The sequence below is a fragment of the Salvelinus alpinus genome, chromosome 12, assembly GCF_045679555.1.
Source record: "Salvelinus alpinus chromosome 12, SLU_Salpinus.1, whole genome shotgun sequence".
In the NCBI taxonomy this organism is placed as follows: domain Eukaryota; kingdom Metazoa; phylum Chordata; class Actinopteri; order Salmoniformes; family Salmonidae; genus Salvelinus; species Salvelinus alpinus.
In genome coordinates, this window is record NC_092097.1 from 39,992,860 (window position 1) to 40,013,204 (window position 20,345).

The 20,345-nt window shown below is 43.5% G+C and overlaps 1 protein-coding gene across 5 annotated transcripts in view; it reads left to right on the forward strand.

Annotated features, from left to right (window-relative positions):
- Nucleotides 1-20,345, forward strand: part of LOC139536070 (plasma membrane calcium-transporting ATPase 1-like) — a 158,551-nt gene that overhangs the window by 122,452 nt on the left and 15,754 nt on the right. For 2 of the 5 annotated variants that reach the window (XM_071336200.1, XM_071336202.1), the window contains 2 exons: nt 11,302-11,484; nt 19,379-19,589. In XM_071336200.1, coding sequence (XP_071192301.1) covers nt 11,302-11,484; nt 19,379-19,589 — 394 coding nt within the window. The remainder of the gene's footprint in view (nt 1-11,301; nt 11,485-19,378; nt 19,590-20,345) is intronic. The other 3 variants (XM_071336199.1, XM_071336201.1, XM_071336203.1) reach the window with 2 other exon arrangements.

Below are 20,345 nucleotides of genomic sequence, written 5' to 3' on the forward strand. Positions count from 1 at the left end.
ACCACTTCTGGGAAAATTGGAAAACACTAAACAAACAACAACAAAAAGAGTTATCTGTCGAAAATGGAGATGTATGGGTAAACCACTTCTCCAATCTTTTTGGCTTTATAACAATGAACAAACAGCAAAAACATATACATGATCAAATACAAATATTAGAACCAACTATTAAAGACTACCAGAACCCACTGGATTCTCCAATTACCTTGAATGAACTACAGGACAAAATAAAAACCCTCCAACCCAAAAAGGCCTGTTGTGTTGATGGTATCCTCAATTAAATTATAAAATATACAGACAACAAATTCCAATTGGCTATACTTAAATTCTTTAACATCATCCTTAGCTCTGGCATCTTCCCCAATATTTGGAACCAAGGACTGATCACCCCAATCCACAAAAGTGGAGACAAATTTTACCCCAATAACTACTGTGGGATATGCGTCAACAGCAACCTTGGGAAAAGCCCTCTGCATTGTCATTGACAGCAGACTTGTACATTTCCTCAGTGAAAACAATATACTGAATAAATGTCAAATTGGCTTTTTACCAAATTATCGTATGACAGACCACGTATTCACCCTGCACAACCTAATTGACAAACAAACAAACCAAAACAAAGGCAAAGTCTTCTCTTGCTTTGTTGATTTCAAAAAAGCCTTCAACTCAATTTGGCATGAGTGTCTGCTATACAAGTTGATGGAATAGTGTTGGGGGGAAAACATCCGACATTATGAAATCCATGTACACAAACAACAAGTCTGCAGTTAAAATTGGTTAAAAAAAAACATTTCTTTCCACAGAGCTGTGGGGTGAGACAGGGATGCCCCACCCATATGTATCAACAAATTTGCGAGGGCAAATTTGCGAGGGCACTAGAACAGTCTGCAGCACCTGGGTTCACCCTACTAGAATCTTAAGTCAAATGTCTACTGTTTGCTGATGATCTGGTACTTCTGTCACCAACCAAGGAGGTCCTACAGCAGCACCTAGATCTTCTGCACAGATTCTGCCAGACCTCGGCCCTGACAGTACATCTCAGTAAGACCAAAATAATAATGTTCCAAAAAAGCCAGGACCACAAATATAAATTCCATCTAGACACCGTTGCCCTAGAGCACACAAAAAACGATACATACCTTGGCCTAAACATCAGCACCACAGGTAACTTCCACAAAGCTGTGAACGATCTAAGAGACAAGGCAAGAAGGGCCTTCTATGCCAACAAAAGGAACATAAAATTCAACATACCAATTAGGATCTGTCTAAAAATACTTGAATCAGTTATAGAACCCATTGCTCTTTATGGTTGTGAGGTCTGGGGTTCACTCGCCAACCAATAATTCACAAAATGGGACAAACACCAAATTGAGACTGTATTCAGAATTCTGCAAAATTATCCTCTGTGTACAACGTAAAACACCAAATAATGCATGCAGAGCAGAATTAGGCCGATACCTGCTAATTATCAAAATCCAAAAAACACCCGTTAAATTCTACAACCACCTTAAAGGAAGCGATTCCCAAACTTTCCATAACAAAGCCATCACCTACAGCGAGATGAACCTGGAGAAGAGTCCCTTAAGCAAGATCGTCCTGTAGCTCTGCTCACAAACACAAGCAGACCCCACAGTTCCTCAGGACAGCAACACAATTAGACCCAACCAAATCATGAGAAAATAAAAATATATTTACTTGACACATTGGACAGAATTCACTCAAAAATAGAGCAAACTAGAATGCTATTTGGCCCTAAACAGAGAGTACACAGTGACAGAATACCTGACCACCGTGACTGACCCAAACTTAAGGAAAGCTTTGACTATGTACAGACTCAGTGAGCATAGCCTTGCTATTGAGAAAGGCCACTATAGGCAGACCTGGCTCTCAAGAGAAGACAGGCTATGTGCACACTGCCGAAAAAATTAGGTGGAAACTGAGCTACACTTCCTAACCTCCTGCCAAATGTATGACCATATTAGAGGCACACATTTCCCTCAGATTACACAGATCCACGAAGACTTCGAAAACAAACACTTATTTTGATAAACTCCCATATCTACTGGGTGAAATACCACAGTGTGCCATCACAGCAGCAATATTTGTGACCTGTTGCCACAAGAAAAGGGCAACCAGTGGAGAACAAACACCACTGTAAATACAACCCATATTTATGTTTATTTTTTTAACCATTTGCACATTGTTACTACACTGTATATATACATAATATGATATTTGAAATGTTTTTATTCGTTTGGAACTTCTGTGAGTGTAATGTTTACTGTTCATTTTTATTGTTTATTTCACTTTTGTTTATTATCTACCTCACTGGCTTTGGCAATGTTAACATAAACTCAGCAACAACAACAAAAAATGTCCTCTCACTGTCAACTGCGTTTATTTTCAGCAAACTTAACATAAGTAAATATTTGTATGAACATAGCAAGATTCAATAACTGAGACATTAACTGAACAAGTTCCACAGACATGTGACTAACAGAAATTGAATAATCTGTTCCTGAACAAAGGGGGGATCAAAATCAAAAGTAACAGTCAGTATCTGTTGTGGCCACCAGCTGCATTAAGTACTGCAGTGCATTCCTCCTCGTGATCTGTGCCAGATTTACCAGTTCTTGCTGTGAGATGTTACCGCACTCTTCCACCAAGGCACCTGCAAGTTCCCAGACATTTATGGGGGGAATGGCCCTAGCCCTCACCCTCCGATCCAACAGGTCCCAGACGTGCTCAATGGGATTGAGATTTGGGCTCTTCGCTGGCCATGGCAAAACACTGACATTCCTGTCTTGCAGGAAATCACGCACAGAACAAACAGTATGGCTGGTGGCATTGTCATGCTGAAGGGTCATGTCAGGATGAGCCTGCAGGAAGGGTACCACATGAGGGAAGAGGATGTCTTCCCTGTAATGCACAGCGTTTAGATGGACTGAGCTTGTTGTCATTCCAGGCAGATGATGATGTGACACACCGCCCCAGACCATGACGGACCCTCCACCTCCAAATCGATCCCGCTCCAGAGTACAGGCCTTGGTGTAACGCTAATTCCTTTCACTATAAACGCAAATCCGACCATCACCCCCGGTGAGACAAAACCGCGACTCGTCAGTGAAGAGCACTTTTTGCCAGTCCTGTCTGGTCCAGCGACGGTGGGTTTGTGCCCATAGACGACGTTGTTGCCGGTGATGTCTGGTGAGGACCTGCCTTACAACAGGCCCACAAGCCCTCAGTCCAGCCTCTCTCAGCCTTTTGCGGACAGTCTGAGCACTGATGGAGGGATTGTGCGTTCCTGGTGTAACTCGGGCAGTTGTTGTTGCCTTCCTGTACCTGTCCCGCAGGTGTGATGTTCGGATGTACCGATCCTGTGCAGGTGTTACACGTGGTCTGCCACTGCGAGGACGATCAGCTGTCCGTCCTGTCTCCCTGTAGCTCTGTCTTAGGCGTCTCACAATACGGACATTGCAATTTATTGCCCTGGCCTCATGCCTTGCAGCATGCCTAGGCACGTTCACGCAGATCAGCAGGGCCCCTGGGCATATTTCTTTTGGTGATTTTCAGAGTCAGTAGAAAGGCCTCTTTAGTGTCCTAAGTTTTCATAACTGTGACCTTAATTGCATATCGTCTGTAATCTGTTAGTCTTAACGACCGTTCCACAGGTGCATGTTTATTAATTGTCTATGGTTCATTGAACAAGCATGGGTAACAGTGTTTAAACCCTTTACAATGAAGATCTGTGAAGTTATTTGGATTTTTATGAATTATATTTGAAAGACAGGGTCCTGAAAAAGGGACATTTCTTTTTTTGCTGAGTTTGTTTCCCATGCGAATAAAGCCCCTTGAATTGAATTGAATTGATAGAGATCTCTATCAACCAGGTAGAACAAGCTACTGCCAGTCTCCCTGTATCAACCTATAACATTACATCTAGGATGATGGCCTCCAGTGAGTGTGTGTGCAGTTGTGTGTGTGGGTGTCTTTGACAGCATAACCATTCAGAGGTGACTAAATGAATTTGAGTCATCATGACTTGTTACATAAGTGTCCCATGTGTGAAATGCAGACGAAACATAACACACACACATCAGTATCTATACCTCCACCCCAAGGAATGGTACAGCAAGGGAGTTTACCATCCTTCTCCCGACACCACAGTTTGTTTTATCCAAGGCACTATATAGGGAATAGGGTGATATTTGGGCTGCAGCCTCAGTCTGTTGTGTTCAGTGCTGGGGCATGCTGGTTAGGCAACTGTCTGCCTAGCCAATCCAGGTCTTCGTAACAGTCACATGAGGAAAAACTGGCAAACACAGAATTTAGAAGAACTATTAAATAGAAATAGTCATCAAATCACTTAAAATTGTATTTGTCAAATGTGCCGAATACCGTGAAATGCTTACTTACAAGCCCTTAACCTACAATGCAGTTTTAAGAAAATAGAGTTAAGAAAAAATATATAATTACAATAATGTACAGGGGGTACCGGTACCGAGTCAATGTGCAGGGGTACAGGTTAGTTGATGTAGGTAGTGGTAAAGTGACTATGCATGGGTAATAAACGGTGAGTAGCAGCAGTGTAAAAACAAAGGGGGGGAATATCAATTCAAATAGTCCGGGTGGCCATTTGATTAATTGTTCAGTAGTCTTGTCGCTCCGGTACCGGTTTCCGTGCGGGAACAGAGAGAACAGTCTATGACTTGGGTGACTGGAGTCTTCGAAAAATTGAGCCTTCCTCAGACACGCCTAGTATATAGGTCCTGGATGGCAGGAAGCTTGGCCCCAGTGATGTACTGGGCCATTCGCACTAGGGCCTTACGGTCGCCGAGCAGGCGGTGAAGCAACCGGTCAGGATGCCCTCAATGGTGCAGCTGTATAACTTTTTTTTGGGGGGGGGGGCGTATAGCCAGGGAATAGCCAGGGAAAATACAGCAAGCCATATTCAAATAAAATGATATAAAAATCAAACTTTCATTAAATCACACATGTAAGATAGCAAATTAAAGCTACACTCGTTGTGAATCCAGCCAACATGTCAGATTTCAACAAGGCTTTTCGGCGAAAGCATAAGATGCTATTATCTGATGATAGCACAACAGTAAACAAAGAGAGTAGCATATTTCAACACTGCAGGCACGACACAAAACGCAGAAATAAAATCTAAATCATGCCTTACCTTTGACGAAATTATTTTGTTTGCACTCCAATATGTCCCATAAACATCACAAATGGTCCTTTTGTTCGATTAATTCCGTCGATATATATCCAGAATGTCAATTTATATTTTATTTCGTTTCATCCAGAAAAACACAGCTTCCAACTTGCGAAACGTCACTACAAAATATATCAAAAGTTACATGTAAACTTTACCAAAACATTTCAAACTACTTTTGTAATACAACGTTAGGTATTTTTAAACGTTAATAATCGATCAATTTGAAGACGGGATGATCTGTGTTCAATACAAAAAGAAAACAAACTGACGCAACATTTTTGGTAACGTGCCTCTCTCAAACAATTTACTTCATGTGCCCCTCATTTACGATTGCTTTACTTCTTCATTACACAAAGGAATAACCTCAACCGAGGACTGGTGACATCCAGTGGAAGCGGTAGGAACTGCAAACAAGTCCCTTAGAAATCTGGTGTCTCAATGAAAACTCATTGAAAAGACAGTGACCCCAAAAAACTAAAAATTCTGAATGGTTTGTCCTCAGGGTTTTGCCTGCTACATAAGTTCTGTTATTCTCACAGACATGATTCAAACAGTTTTAGAAACTTCAGAGTGTTTTCTATCCAAATCTACTAATAATATGCATATCTTATATTCTGGGGATGAGTAGCAGGCAGTTGAATTTTGGCATGCAATTTATCCAAAAGTGAAAATGCTGCCCCCTGCCCCGAAGAAGTTAACTCAGTGCGATTTTGGCTGTAATCCATGGCTTCTGGTTGGGATATGTACGTATGGTCACTGTGGGGATGACGTCATCGAAGCACTTATTGATGAAGCTGGTGGTATACTCCTCAATGCCATTGGATGAATCCCGGAACATTTCTCAGTCTGTGCTAGAAAAACAGTCCTGTCACGTAGCATCCAAGTCATCTGACCACTTCCGTATTGAGCGAGTCACTGGTACTTCCTGCTTTAGTTTTTACTTTTAAGCAGGATTCAGGAGGATAGAGGGCGAGGGAGAGCTATGTATGTGGAGTAAAGGTGGTCTAGAGTTTTTTTCCCTCTGGTTGCACATGTGACAGCACCGCTTCTGGATCAGCATTTTCTTGTTTGCCTATGGCCTTATACAGCTCGTTGAGTGAGTTCTTAGTGCCAGAGTCGGTTTGTGGTGGTAAATAGACGACTACGAAAAATATTGCTGAAAACTCTCTTGGTAGATAGTGTGGTCTACAGCTTATCATGAGGTACTCTTCCTCAGGCGAGAAATACCTTGAGACTACCTTAATATTAGACATTGCGCACCAGCTGTTATTGATAAATAACGTGTGTGTATCTCCATGCTCGCAACACCATAGAATTACAGTAATTTAATAGTATCTCTGTGTTAAGTCTGGGCCTGAGAAATGACCTTGCATTAACTTCAGATCCTGAAGGGAATTGATAAGGCAAACTAATCACTGGGCAAACTAGAGGACATGGACTGAATTAACTCATTTCAAACCATGAATTGAATTATGAGTTAGTGAACCGAATATAGGTTCAAATGAAGAGTTATTAATGCCTGCCAAGAAATAAGAACACTGGCACTTTTACATATAGGTCAGACGAGGTGTTAATTTCAGGTCAGAGCTCTTTAAAATAGTATACTGCAGAGCTGTGTGTGTGTGCGCTTGCTTGTGTGTATGGGAGTTTTTGAAAGCATAATATTTCAGAGGTGACTAAATTAATTTGAAGTATTTAGTAGTATTTTTTGTATTAGGTTCCCCATTAGCTACTGCTAAAGCATTACATAAGTGTACCGTGTTCGAAATGCAGACAAGAGAACCTAACATACACACAGCACCACATTACCATAGTATCTATACGTCCACCCCAAGAAATGGTACAGGAAGAAAGTTTGCCATCATTTGCCATCATTTGCCATCATGACACCACAGTTTATTTCAGGCTGCATCCCAAATGGCACCCTGTTCCCTCTCTGTGTGGTGCACTATATAGGGAATAGGGTGACATTTGGTTTGTAACCTCAGTTCTTTGGGTTCAGTGTTGGAGCATTCTGGTTTGTCAACTCTCTGCTCAGCCAATCCAGGCCTTAGAAACATTCACATGAGGAAAAACTGATTGGCCCCCACATAGTTAAATAGAACCATTCAATAGTCTCTATTCTCTATTCAACACCATAGAATTATAGTCATTTGATAGGATCTCTGTATTCACGTCAGATCCTGAAGGGAATTGATAAGGTGAACTAATCACTGATAGAACTACAGGGCGTGGACTGAATTAATTCATTTCAAAGCATGAATTTAATTTAATTATGAGTTAGTGAACCGATATAAGTTCACATGAAGAGTTATTAATGCATGTAATAGCCTGCCAAGAAATATGATGTGAGAAAAAAACCACTGGAGCTTTTACATATATATCAGATGAGGTGTTCATTTCAGGTCAGAGCTCTTTAATAGTATACTGCAGACATAGAATTAGGAATACTAGAATGGACATTAACCTTCTTATGATGGTATAAAAGGTCCTCCCTATTCTACTGTCATTGTTTGTCTATGGAGATTGCATTGCTGTGTGCTCAATTTTATACACCTGTCAACAACGGGTGTGGCTGAAATAGCCAAATCCACTAACCTTTGTAAATATGTGGATACCCCTTCAAATTTGTGAATTCGGCTATTTCAGCCACAGAACCCTGACCTCATGATTTTTGGAATGAGATGATTTTGGAATGAGAGTTCGACAAGAAGTGTCTACATACTTTTGGTCATGTAGTGTGTGTGTGTAATATATACACTGCTCAAAAAAATAAAGGGAACACTTATACAACACAATGTAACTCCAAGTCAATCACACTTCTGTGAAATCAAACTGTCCACTTAGGAAGCAACACTGATTGACAATAAATTTCACATGCTGTTGTGCAAATGGAATAGACAACAGGTGGAAATTATAGGCAATTAGCAAGACACCCCCAATAAAGGAGTGGTTCTGCAGGTGGTGACCACAGACCACTTATCAGTTCCTATGCTTCCTGGCTGATGTTTTGGTCACTTTTGAATGCTGGCGGTGCTTTCACTCTAGTGGTAGCATGAGACGGAGTCTACAACCCACACAAGTGGCTCAGGTAGTGCAGCTCATCCAGGATGGCACATCAATGCGAGCTGTGGCAAGAAGGTTTGCTGTGTCTGTCAGCGTAGTGTCCAGAGCATGGAGGCGCTACCAGGAGACAGGCCAGTACATCAGGAGACGTGGAGGAGGCCGCAGGAGGGCAACAACCCAGCAGCAGGACCGCTACCTCCGCCTTTGTGCAAGGAGGAGCAGGAGGAGCACTGCCAGAGCACTGCAAAATGACCTCCAGCAGGCCACAAATGTGCATGTGTCTGCTCAAACGGTCAGAAACAGACTCCATGAGGGTGGTATGAGGGCCCGACGTCCACAGGTGGGGTTTGTGCTTACAGCCCAACACCGTGCAGGACGTTTGGCATTTGCCAGAGAACACCAAGATTGGCAAATTCGCCACTGGCGATCTGTGCTCTTCACAGATGAAAGCAGATTCACACTGAGCACGTGACAGACGTGACAGAGTCTGGAGACGCCGTGGAGAACGTTCTGCTGCCTGCAACATCCTCCAGCATGACTGGTTTGGCGGTGGGTCAGTCATGGTGTGGTGTTGCATTTCTTTGGGGGGCCGCACAGCCCTCCATGTGCTTGCCAGAGGTAGCCTGACTGCCATTAGGTACCGAGATGAGATCCTCAGACCCCTTGTGAGACCATATGCTGGTGCGGTTGGCCCTGGGTTCCTCCTAATGCAAGACAATGCTAGACCTCATGTTTCTGGAGTGTGTCAGCAGTTCCTGCAAGAGGAAGGCATTGATGCTATGGACTGGCCCGCCCGTTCCCCAGACCTGAATCCAATTGAGCACATCTGGGACATCATGTCTCGCTCCATCCACCAACGCCACGTTGCACCACAGACTGTCCAGGAGTTGGAGGATGCTTTAGTCCAGGTCTGGGAGGAGATCCCTCAGGAGACCATCCGCCACCTCATCAGGAGCATGCCCAGGCGTTGTAGGGAGGTCATACAGGCACGTGGAGGCCACACACACTACTGAGCCTCATTTAGACTTGTTTTAAGGACATTACATCAAAGTTGGATCAGCCTGTAGTGTGGTTTTCCACTTTAATTTTGAGCGTGACTCCAAATCCAGACCTCCATGGGTTGATAAATTTAATTTCCATTGATCATTTTTGTGTGATTTTGTTGTCAGCACATTACATACACTCAATTAGTATTTGTTAGCATTGCCTTTTAAATTGTTTAACTTGGGTCAAACGTATATATACAGTGGGGAGAACAAGTATTTGATACACTGCCGATTTTGAAGGTTTTCCTACTTACAAAGCATGTAGAGGTCTGTAATTTTTATCATAGGTACACTTCAACTGTGAGAGACGGAATTTAAAACAAAAATCCAGAAAATCACATTGTATGATTTTTAAGTAATTAATTCGCATTTTATTGCATGACATAAGTATTTGATCACCTACCAACCAGTAAGAATTCCGGCTCTCACAGACCTGTTAGTTTTTCTTTAAGAAGCCCTCCTGTTCTCCACTCATTACCTGTATTAACTGCACCTGTTTGAACTCGTTACCTGTATAAAAGACACCTGTCCACCCACTCAATCAAACAGACTCCAACCTCTCCACAATGGCCAAGACCAGAGAGCTGTGTAAGGACATCAGGGATAAAATTGTAGACCTGCACAAGGCTGGGATGGGCTACAGGACAATAGGCAAGCAGCTTGGTGAGAAGGCAACAACTGTTGGCGCAATTATTAGAAAATGGAAGAAGTTCAAGATGACGGTCAATCACCCTCGGTCTGGGGCTCCATGCAAGATCTCACCTCGTGGGGCATCAATGATCATAAGGAAGGTGAGGGATCAGCCCAGAACTACACGGCAGGACCTGGTCAATGACCTGAAGAGAGCTGGGACCACAGTCTCAAAGAAAACCATTAGTAACACACTACGCTGTCATGGATTGAAATCCTGCAGCGCACGCAAGGTCCCCCTGCTCAAGCCAGTGCATGTCCAGGCCCGTCTGAAGTTTGCCAATGACCATCTGGATGATCCAGAGGAGGAATGGGAGAAGGTCATGTGGTCTGATCAGACAAAAATAGAGCTTTTTGGTCTAAACTCCACTCGCCGTGTTTGGAGGAAGAAGAAGGTTGAGTACAACCCCAAGAACACCATCCCAACCGTGAAGCATGGAGGTGGAAACATCATTCTTTGGGGATGCTTTTCTGCAAAGGGGACAGGACGACTGCACCGTATTGAGGGGAGGATGGATGGGGCCATGTATCGCGAGATCTTGGCCAAAAACCTCCTTCCCTCAGTAAGAGCATTGAAGATGGGTCGTGGCTGGATCTTCCAGCATGACAACGACCCGAAACACACAGCCAGGGCAACTAAGGAGTGGCTCCGTAAGAAGCATCTCAAGGTCCTGGAGTGGCCTAGCCAGTCTCCAGACCTGAACCCAATAGAAAATCTTTGGAGGGAGCTGAACGTCCGTATTGCCCAGCGACAGCCCCGAAACCTGAAGGATCTGGAGATGGTATGTATGGAGGAGTGGGCCAAAATCCCTGCTGCAGTGTGTGCAAACCTGGTCAATAACTACAGGAAACGTATGATCTTTGTAATTGCAAACAAAGGTTTCTGTACCAAATATTAAGTTCTGCTTTTCTGATGTATCAAATACTTATGTCATGCAATAAAATGCAAATTAATTACTTAAAAATCATACAATGTGATTTTCTGGATTTTTGTTTTAGATTCCGTCTCTCACAGTTGAAGTGTACCTATGATAAAAATTACAGACCTCTACATGCTTTGTAAGTAGGAAAACCTTCAAAATCGGCAGTGTATCAAATACTTGTTCTCCCCACTGTATATATATATATATATATATATATATAACTAAACACACAGTTGAAGTCGGAAGTTTACATACACTTAGGTTGGAGTCATTAAAACTTGTTTTTCAACCACTCCACAAAAATGTAAAATAATATATAGAAAGCTTCTCATGGTGTCTCTCTCTACTCCAGCTGATCTCAGCCATCCCCACCCACCACCTGAAGTTCCTAAAGGAGGCTGGCCACGGCACCCATAAGGAGGATGTCCCCGAAAACGAGATGAACGAGGGGGACGATGAGATCGACCACGCTGAGATGGAGCTCCGTAGAGGTCAGGTCCTCTGGTTCAGGGGCCTCAACCGCATCCAGACTCAGGTATGCACCGGGGGGTCCTCAAATACCATCACCAGTCTGGTACGTACCGGGGGGTCCTCAAATATCATCACCAGTCTGGTACGTACCGGGGGTCCTCAAATACCATCACCAGTCTGGTACTCACCGGGGGGTCCTCAAATACCATCACCAGTCTGGTACGTACCGGGGGGTCCTCAAATACCATCACCAGTCTGGTACGTACCGGGGGGTCCTCAAATACCATCACCAGTCTGGTACGTACCGGGGGGTCCTCAAATACCATCACCAGTCTGGTACGCACCGGGGGGTCCTCAAATACCATCACCAGTCTGGTACGTACCGGGGGGTCCTCAAATACCATCACCAGTCTGGTACGCACCGGGGGGTCCTCAAATACCATCACCAGTCTGGTACGTACCGGGGGGTCCTCAAATGCCATCACCAGTCTGGTACGTACCGGGGGGTCCTCAAATACCATCACCAGTCTGGTACGTACCGGGGGGTCCTCAAATATCATCACCAGTCTGGTACGCACCGGGGGGTCCTCAAATACCATCACCAGTCTGGTACGCACCGGGGGGTCCTCAAATACCATCACCAGTCTGGTACGCACCGGGGGGTCCTCAAATACCATTACCTGCTCTCGCCTTAGCAGGTTCCCCCATCTCTCCCTCTATCTCCCTCGCTTTCTTCCAGTCCTGTCCAGGGGTTTCACAGGTATACTGTAGGAGGAGAAGACCATCTAAATGGTGTTGAGAGCATTGGGTACTCCTCTCCCTTTCTCTATCCCTCCCTCCCTCTCCCCCATCTCCCCATCCATCCCTTCCTCCCTCTCCCCAGGCTTTTCAGAAACAAGAAGTGAACAGGGGAGAAGACCTACAGAAGGTCTTCAAGACCATAAGAGCAGAGATACTCCCTCTTGAGGAGCGGTCTGTTCTCTAGGTGTAGTGGTTCTTTCAAATAGAAGAAGAGGACCTCTTTTTTTTACCATGACTGTTTTGATAACTGTTACTGGGCTTTTATTGGTGTATATGTATATGTGTTTATGTTTATACCACAGCATTGTTGAATACTCGTTTCTGATTGGCTGGGAGGGCATTCTAGAATAGACATTAAAACCAGATAACAAGACAGTTGGAAAATATATTGGGTTAATTGGAAAAGATATCGGGACATCTTGAAATCATGACGCAATATTTACATTTACATTTAAGTCATTTAGCAGACGCTCTTATCCAGAGCGACTTACAATATGCGCCTACACATGCAGACTGTTCTTGCTACAGAAAGTTACAGAAAGCTAAACCAACAACTACACAAACTGACATTGGATACATTGTAAACACAAGTCCAATGACGAAAAAAAGTTAGCTAGCTAGCGTTGATTTGTTTTTGCAGAGACATCTTTTTTTCTGAGCATCTGATGATCTAACGTGGTGAGTGATGAACATGGTTTACTCTGGTCCCCTCTGCCACTAAAGCTGTCAAATCCTCCCACATGTTTTTAGTTTCACCAGCTGTTTTCAGCAACTGATATTTTAGAATTTGGTTGTCATGTTGGAAAGTTTGCTAAAAACAAACAATTTAGATATCTTCTAGCCTAGTGTTTTATATACATTGTGATCTCCTTGCAATTAACAGTCAGTGTTGATGAGTGTCCTGGTGAGAAGGTAAACTTTTCTAGCTAAGCCAGGAAAAATCGGCCATTATCAGCTCATTGTTATGGATCTTTCGAAATGGCAATAGAAAACAGCTATTTTGCTGTTATTATAGCTGCAGAGGTTGTGCCTGTGTTATCCGTAGCTAGCTGGCTAGCTAGCAAGCAAGGGATAAGAACATTGCCAGCAGGCATGTCAACGGAACATAAAGAACGAATGACTAGGTTGTGTCCGTAAATATCAAACTAATCGCACGAACAACTGGGTAACGTCTCTAGCAATTCCATATTAATGCCCATGATTTGTGTGCGTGCGTGCGTGTGTATTTTGTGTGCGTGTATATATACAGTACCAGTCAAAAGTCTGGACACCTCTGAACATACTAGTAGTGAAATAGTTTAAATAAAGAAAAACCCTTGAATGAGTAGGTGTCCAAACTTTTGACTGGTACTGTATGTATTTTTAGAAGATCTTACATGGTCTTATGTTGTTGTTTCAGACTCTCTGTTTGAATGCAGTCATTCTAAGTCTCTCTGAGACATAAGAGTTTCAAGTTTTCCCTAAATGACTGGAACGTAAATGTCTCTGCTGCTGTCTCCTGTGAAGACAGACAGGTGGGTGTTGTTGTCTGAGGGAAATGCGGCCTCATGACAACCTGACAATGGGACTGTGACACACGGTCTGATGGATCTGGTTTGATTTCAAGTCAGTGTCACCTCTGCTCTGTCTCTTCTGTCTGTAACATTTCACTACTTACGGGATCCAGTAATTATATATCAGTAAATCCTACAATAGTGGGTTGGGAGTCAGGATCCAGATGGGTAATATCAGAGGGAGATGAGAAGCCAGGAGCCGTATGTATCGAACATTGTAGGAGTGCTGGTCTAGGATCAGTTCTGCCTTTTTGATCACAATTAATACGTTCATACGGATAGAGGGGAGCTCATCCTAGATCAGCGCTCGTACTCTGAGATGCTATATTTTTAAACCTGCATATTTAGTTAATATTGCCTGCTAACATGAATTTCTTTTAACTAGGGAAATGGTGTCACTTCTCTTGCAACAGAGTCAGGGTCTATGCAGCAGTTAGGGCCGCCTGGCTCGTTGCGAACTGTGTGAAGACTATTTCTTCCTAACAAAGACAGCCAACTTCGCCAAACGGGGGATGATTTAACAAAAGCGCATTTGCGAAAAAAGCACAATCGTTGCACGACTGTACCTAACCATAAACATCAATGCATTTCTTAAAATCAATACACAGAAGTATATATTTTTAAACCTGCATATTTAGCTCAAAGAAATCCAGGTTAGCAGGCAATATTAACCAGGTGAAATTATGTCACTTCTCTTGCGTTCATTGCACGCAGAGTCAGGGTATATGCAACAGTTTGGGCCACCTTGCTCATTGCGAACTAATTTGCCAGAATGTTACGTAATTATGACATAACATTGGAGGTTGTGCAATGTAACAGGAATATTTAGACTTATGGATGCCACCCGTTAGATAAAATACGGAACGGTTCCGTATTTCACTGAAAGAATAAATGTTTTGTTTTCGAGATTATAGTTTCCGGATTTGACCATATTAATGACCTAAGGCTCATATTTCTGTGTGTTATTATGTTATAATTAAGTCTATGATTTGATAGAGCAGTGTGAGCGATGGTAGGCACCAGCACGCTCGTAAGCATTCATTCAAACAGCACTTTCGTGCGTTTTGCCAGCAGCTCTTCGCAATTCTTCAAGCATTGAGCTGTTTATGACTTCAAGCCTATCAATTTCCGAGATTAGGCTGGTGTAACCGATGTGAAATGGCTAGCTAGTTAGCGGGGTGCGCGCTAATAGCGTTTCAAACGTCACTCGCTCTGAGACTTGGAGTATTTATTCCCTTTGCTCTGCATGGGTAACGCTGTTCGAGGGTGGCTGTTGTCGATGTGTTCCTGGTTCGAGCCCGGGTAGGAGCGAGGAGAGGGACGGAAGCTATACTGTTACACTGGCAATACTAAAGTGTCTATAAGAACATCCAATAGTCAAAGGTATATGACGTACAAATCGTATAGAGAGAAATAGTCCTATAATTCCTATAATAACTACAACCTAAAACTTTTTACCTGGGAATATTGAAGACTCATGTTAAAAGGAACCACCAGCTTTCATATGTTCTCATGTTCTGAGCAAGGAACTTAAACGTTAGCTTTCTTACATGGCACATATTCCACTTTTACTTTCTTCTCCAACACTTTGTTTTTGCATTATTAAACCAAATTGAACATGTTTCATTATTTACTTGAGGCTAAATTGATTTTATTGATGTATTATATTAAGTTAAAATAAGTGTTCAGTATTTCAGTATTGTTGTAATTGTCATTATTACAACAAAAAATAAATAAATCGGCCGATTAATCGGTATCGGCTTTTTTGGTCCTCCAATTATCGGTATCGGCGTTGAAAAATCATAATCGGTTGACCTCTACTCCAAATGCTTTATGTAGTGGGACACACACACCCGTCAACTCCTGGGGGTCTCACAAGCTGACCTCCTCTCGCTCTATGTTTTTTAGAATGGCCCATTCTCCCCGACAATGGGTGACGCATCAGCCAGGTTGGGTCCTTTCTGCTGAGAGACAGATGTACTGTGTGTGTGTGTGGGTGGGCAGAATTCTTAGGCCGTGGCGCTACAATAAAGTGGGCTTAAAGAGACATTTCCAGAAGGCGAGCTTTGGTTCCCCTCCTACAGGAATAAACGATCATAATGTTAGCATGTCCAGAGGCTATTCCTCTGTCTCCATATGGGCATCATTAGCCGTAAAACCCCTGTAGAGTGGGCGGAGGATGATTCGTTTGTTGTGTTGTTATTTAGATGTAAACGTATATGTCCGTCTCATGCGGTGGTTCAAAAAGAGTTCAGGCTTTTCCTAAATGGAGTCTTTCTCAGTCTGCGAGGTCTACAGTAACGTTCCATTTTTAACTCTTTCATCCCTGTGACGGACTCCAGTCCTATCTCTGTGACACCTACTCATTCAAGGGTTTTTCTTTATTTAAACTATTTCACTACTAGTATGTTCAGAGGTGTCTCTCTTCTTCCTCTGTCTTTCCGTCTCTCTCTTTCTTCTTCCTCTGTCTTTCTGTCTCTCTCTCTTTCTTCTTCCTCTGTCTTTCTGTTTCTCTCTCTCTCTTCTTCCTCTGTCTTTCTGTCACTCTCTCTCTTTCTTCTTCCTCTGTCTTTGTCTCTCTCTCTCTTCTTCCTCTGTCTTTCTGTCTCTCTCTCTTTTCTTCCTCTGTCTTTCTGTCTCTCTCTCTCTTTTTTCTTCCTCTGTCTTTCTGTCTCTCTCTCTTCTTCATCTGTCTTTCTGTCTCTCTCTCTCTCTCTCTTCTTCCTCTGTCTTTCTGTCTCTCTCTCTCTCTCTTCTTCCTCTGTCTTTCTGTCTCTCTCTCTCTCTCTTCTTCCTCTGTCTTTCTGTCTCTCTCTCATTCTTCTTCCTCTGTCTTTCTGTCTCTCTCTCTCTCTTTCTTCTTCCTCTGTCTTTCTGTCTCTCTCTCTCTCTTTCTTCTTCCTCTGTCTTTCTGTCTCTCTCTCTTTCTTCTTCCTCTGTCTTTCTGTCTCTCTCTCTCTCTTCTTCCTCTGTCTTTCTGTCTCTCTCTCTTTCTTCTTCCTCTGTCTTTCTGTCTCTCTCTCTCTCTTTCTTCTTCCTCTGTCTTTCTGTCTCTCTCTCTCTCTTTCTTCTTCCTCTGTCTTTCTGTCTCTCTCTCTTCTTCATCTGTCTTTCTGTCTCTCTCTCTCTCTCTTCTTCCTCTGTCTTTCTGTCTCTCTCTCTCTCTCTTCTTCCTCTGTCTTTCTGTCTCTCTCTCTCTCTTCTTCCTCTGTCTTTCTGTCTCTCTCTCATTCTTCTTCCTCTGTCTTTCTGTCTCTCTCTCATTCTTCTTCCTCTGTCTTTCTGTCTCTCTCTCATTCTTCTTCCTCTGTCTTTCTGTCTCTCTCTCTCTCTTTCTTCTTCCTCTGTCTTTCTGTCTCTCTCTCTCTCTTTCTTCTTCCTCTGTCTTTCTGTCTCTCTCTCTCTCTTTCTTCTTCCTCTGTCTTTCTGTCTCTCTCTCTCTCTTTCTTCTTCCTCTGTCTTTCTGTCTCTCTCTCTCTCTCTTCTTCCTCTGTCTTTCTGTCTCTCTCTCTCTCTTTCTTCTTCCTCTGTCTTTCTGTCTCTCTCTCTCTCTTTCTTCTTCCTCTGTCTTTCTGTCTCTCTCTCTCTCTTTCTTCTTCCTCTGTCTTTCTGTCTCTCTCTCTCTCGTTCTTCTTCCTCTGTCTTTCTGTCTCTCTCTCTCTCTTTCTTCTTCCTCTGTCTTTCTGTCTCTCTCTCTCTCTTTCTTCTTCCTCTGTCTTTCTGTCTCTCTCTCTTTCTTCTTCCTCTGTCTTTCTGTCTCTCTCTCTCTCTCTTTCTTCTTCCTCTGTCTCTCTCTCTTCTTCCTCTGTCTTTCTGTCTCTCTCTCTTTCTTCTTCCTCTGTCTCTCTTTCTTTTTCCTCTGTCTTTCTGTCTGTCTCTCTCTCTTCTTCCTCTGTCTTTCTGTCTCTCTCTCTCTCTCTCTCTCTCTTTCTTCTTCCTCTGTCTCTCTTTCTTTTTCCTCTGTCTTTCTGTCTGTCTCTCTCTCTTCTTCCTCTGTCTTTCTGTCTCTCTCTCTCTCTCTTTCTTCTTCCTCTGTCTCTCTTTCTTTTTCCTCTGTCTTTCTGTCTCTCTCTCTCTCTTTCTTCTTCCTCTGTCTTTCTGTCTCTCTCTCTTTCTTCTTCCTCTGTCTTTCTGTCTCTCTCTCTCTCTTTCTTCTTCCTCTGTCTCTCTTTCTTTTTCCTCTGTCTTTCTGTCTGTCTCTCTTTCTTCTTCCTCTGTCTTTCTGTCTCTCTCGCTCTCTCTTTCTTCTTCCTCTGTCTTTCTGTCTCTCTCTCTTCTTCCTCTGTCTTTCTGTCTCTCTCTCTATTTCTTCTTCCTCTGTCTTTCTGTCTCTCTCTCTCTTTCTTCTTCCTCTGTCTTTCTGTCTCTCTCTCTCTTTCTTCTTCCTCTGTCTTTCTGTCTCTTTTTCTCTAATCCTTTCACCCTCTCCAGAAGGCTATACTATTTGCGCACCATGTAACTGACTAACCTTCTACCCTCTTCTTCAACTGAAATATGCAACTCTCTCTGTCTCACTGTTTCTTTCTGTTTCTCTCTTCTTGAATTGATTGATCTCTCTACTTCCTTCTCTATCCCTCTCTCCTTTCTCCCTCTGCTATTATATATTAACTCTAATGCTTGATGATGGAAAGACTTTCGATTTGATTGACCAGAATAATAGATATACATTTTGTCTTTGTTATGTTAGTGGTATTTCATATGCCGGGTTCAATAAGACTAGTTTAGAATCTCTGTTGTATGTGTAGTTTTTAGACTGTGTTGTTATCAGTATATTTACATACACTGTGTGTACATTTAGAACTAACTGACATGTTTTAATGTTGACAAATTTTCCTCGTTCATTGGAACACAACGCCATAATTGCTGCTCCTTATTCGTTTATTCTCGTTTATTTTGTTTGCTCCAGATTTTTATTCCCATTCCGACGTTCAACTTCCTCAGCCAAATGTTCTTATTCATCTCCCCCCTCCTCCCTCTATCACACTGATAAAGGAATTGCTGAGAGGAGAAGCAGTAGAGCGTTCCCTCTGTCTCTCCTGGGGAGGACGGAGGGATGGGAGGAAGAGGGTGACTGAGAGAGGCAGTGAGCTAATTGGGTCCTTATCTCCCCCCTACGACTCCCCCTGTCTAATCCTGGTGGGCTGTGCGGTGCGCTGCAGTTGTATGTGTGAGTACGGCTGGTTAGTCAAACACAACCAGGACATAATTGGGAAGAGGAGGACGACTTCACACCAAACTTATCAGTGGCCTGTAGAAACACTCTGTCTGCCATATTCTTTTGTGTTTCTCTCCATCGCTCCCTCCCTCGTTCCCACCGGTGCACTCAGCCTTTCCTCTGTCACAACAGAATATCCCCCCTTTCATTCAGTGGCAAGCATTCCAGTCCTCTCCCTCAATTTCACCAATCCCCCCTTCTCTCCCTTCCAACTAACATTTTGGGGATTTTCTCTATTTCCATAACCATTGTTTCTGCTCTGCCCATGCAGGGTCTCTTTCTGCTGTCTCTCTCTCGCTTTCACTTTCTCTTTCTCTCTCTCTCGCTCTCTCGCTCGCTCTCTCTCTCTCTCCTTTCTTCTCTCTGACTGTGCTGTGGGTTGTTTGCAGATGGACGTGGTCTATACGTTCCAGACGGGTCAGGCTCCGGTCCCGGGGGCATTGAGACGCCAGCCCTCAGTGGTCAGCCAGCACAACGATGCCAAAACAGTCTCTAGCCCCACCCACGTAGGGCTTTCCTCTTCCTCCCTGTCTGCCAACTCTACCGGGGCCCCGCCCCTTCCTACTCCTGCCGTCGCTGCTTCCTCCTCTACTGCAGGCAGTGAGTGAGTGGTCGCCATGGCGTCCCGTTAACAACAAGCTGTCTTTTCTGCCGCCTCCTCCTTCTTCAATCAGAATGCTGAATGATGCATGACTGACTGACTGTTTGTTTGAATGATTGGCCATCATTACCCCAACCACAGCCTGCCGATGCCTGCTGACCACCTTCTCTTAACTAAGTCTCTCGCTTTTTCTCTACCTCTCTATCTCATATTCTTGATTTCTCTCTCTCTTCTACTCTTTCACTCATTAACCCTCTCTCTCTCCCTCTATTGCACTCGTTTACTCACCCCTTGCTACTACACAGAAAAACCGTCCTGCTTCCTCGGTTCACTTTGCATCTCTCCTACGGCTTCTCCCAGTGCATCGTGGGGTTGGAGTTCTCCAAACTCCTAATATGATCTGCATGTATTAACCCTGGTGAGACATCTCAGTGAGGCCAGATCAACCTAAAGGAATAGGCAGGAAATAAATAGCCAAACCCATGTGAATCCTGAGTCCGGGCGAGGCTAATCTCACACAGGGTGATATCTGACATAGTTAAATCCATGTGATTCCTGACTCCAGGCGAGGCTAATCTCACACAGGGTGATATCTGACATAGTTAAATCCATGTGATTCCTGACTCCAGGCGAGGCTAATCTCACAAAGGGTAATATCTAAAATTGTTAAATCCATGTGATTCCTGACTCCAGGCGAGGCTAATCTCACACAGGGTAATATCTAAAATAGTTAAATCCATGTGATTCCTGACTCC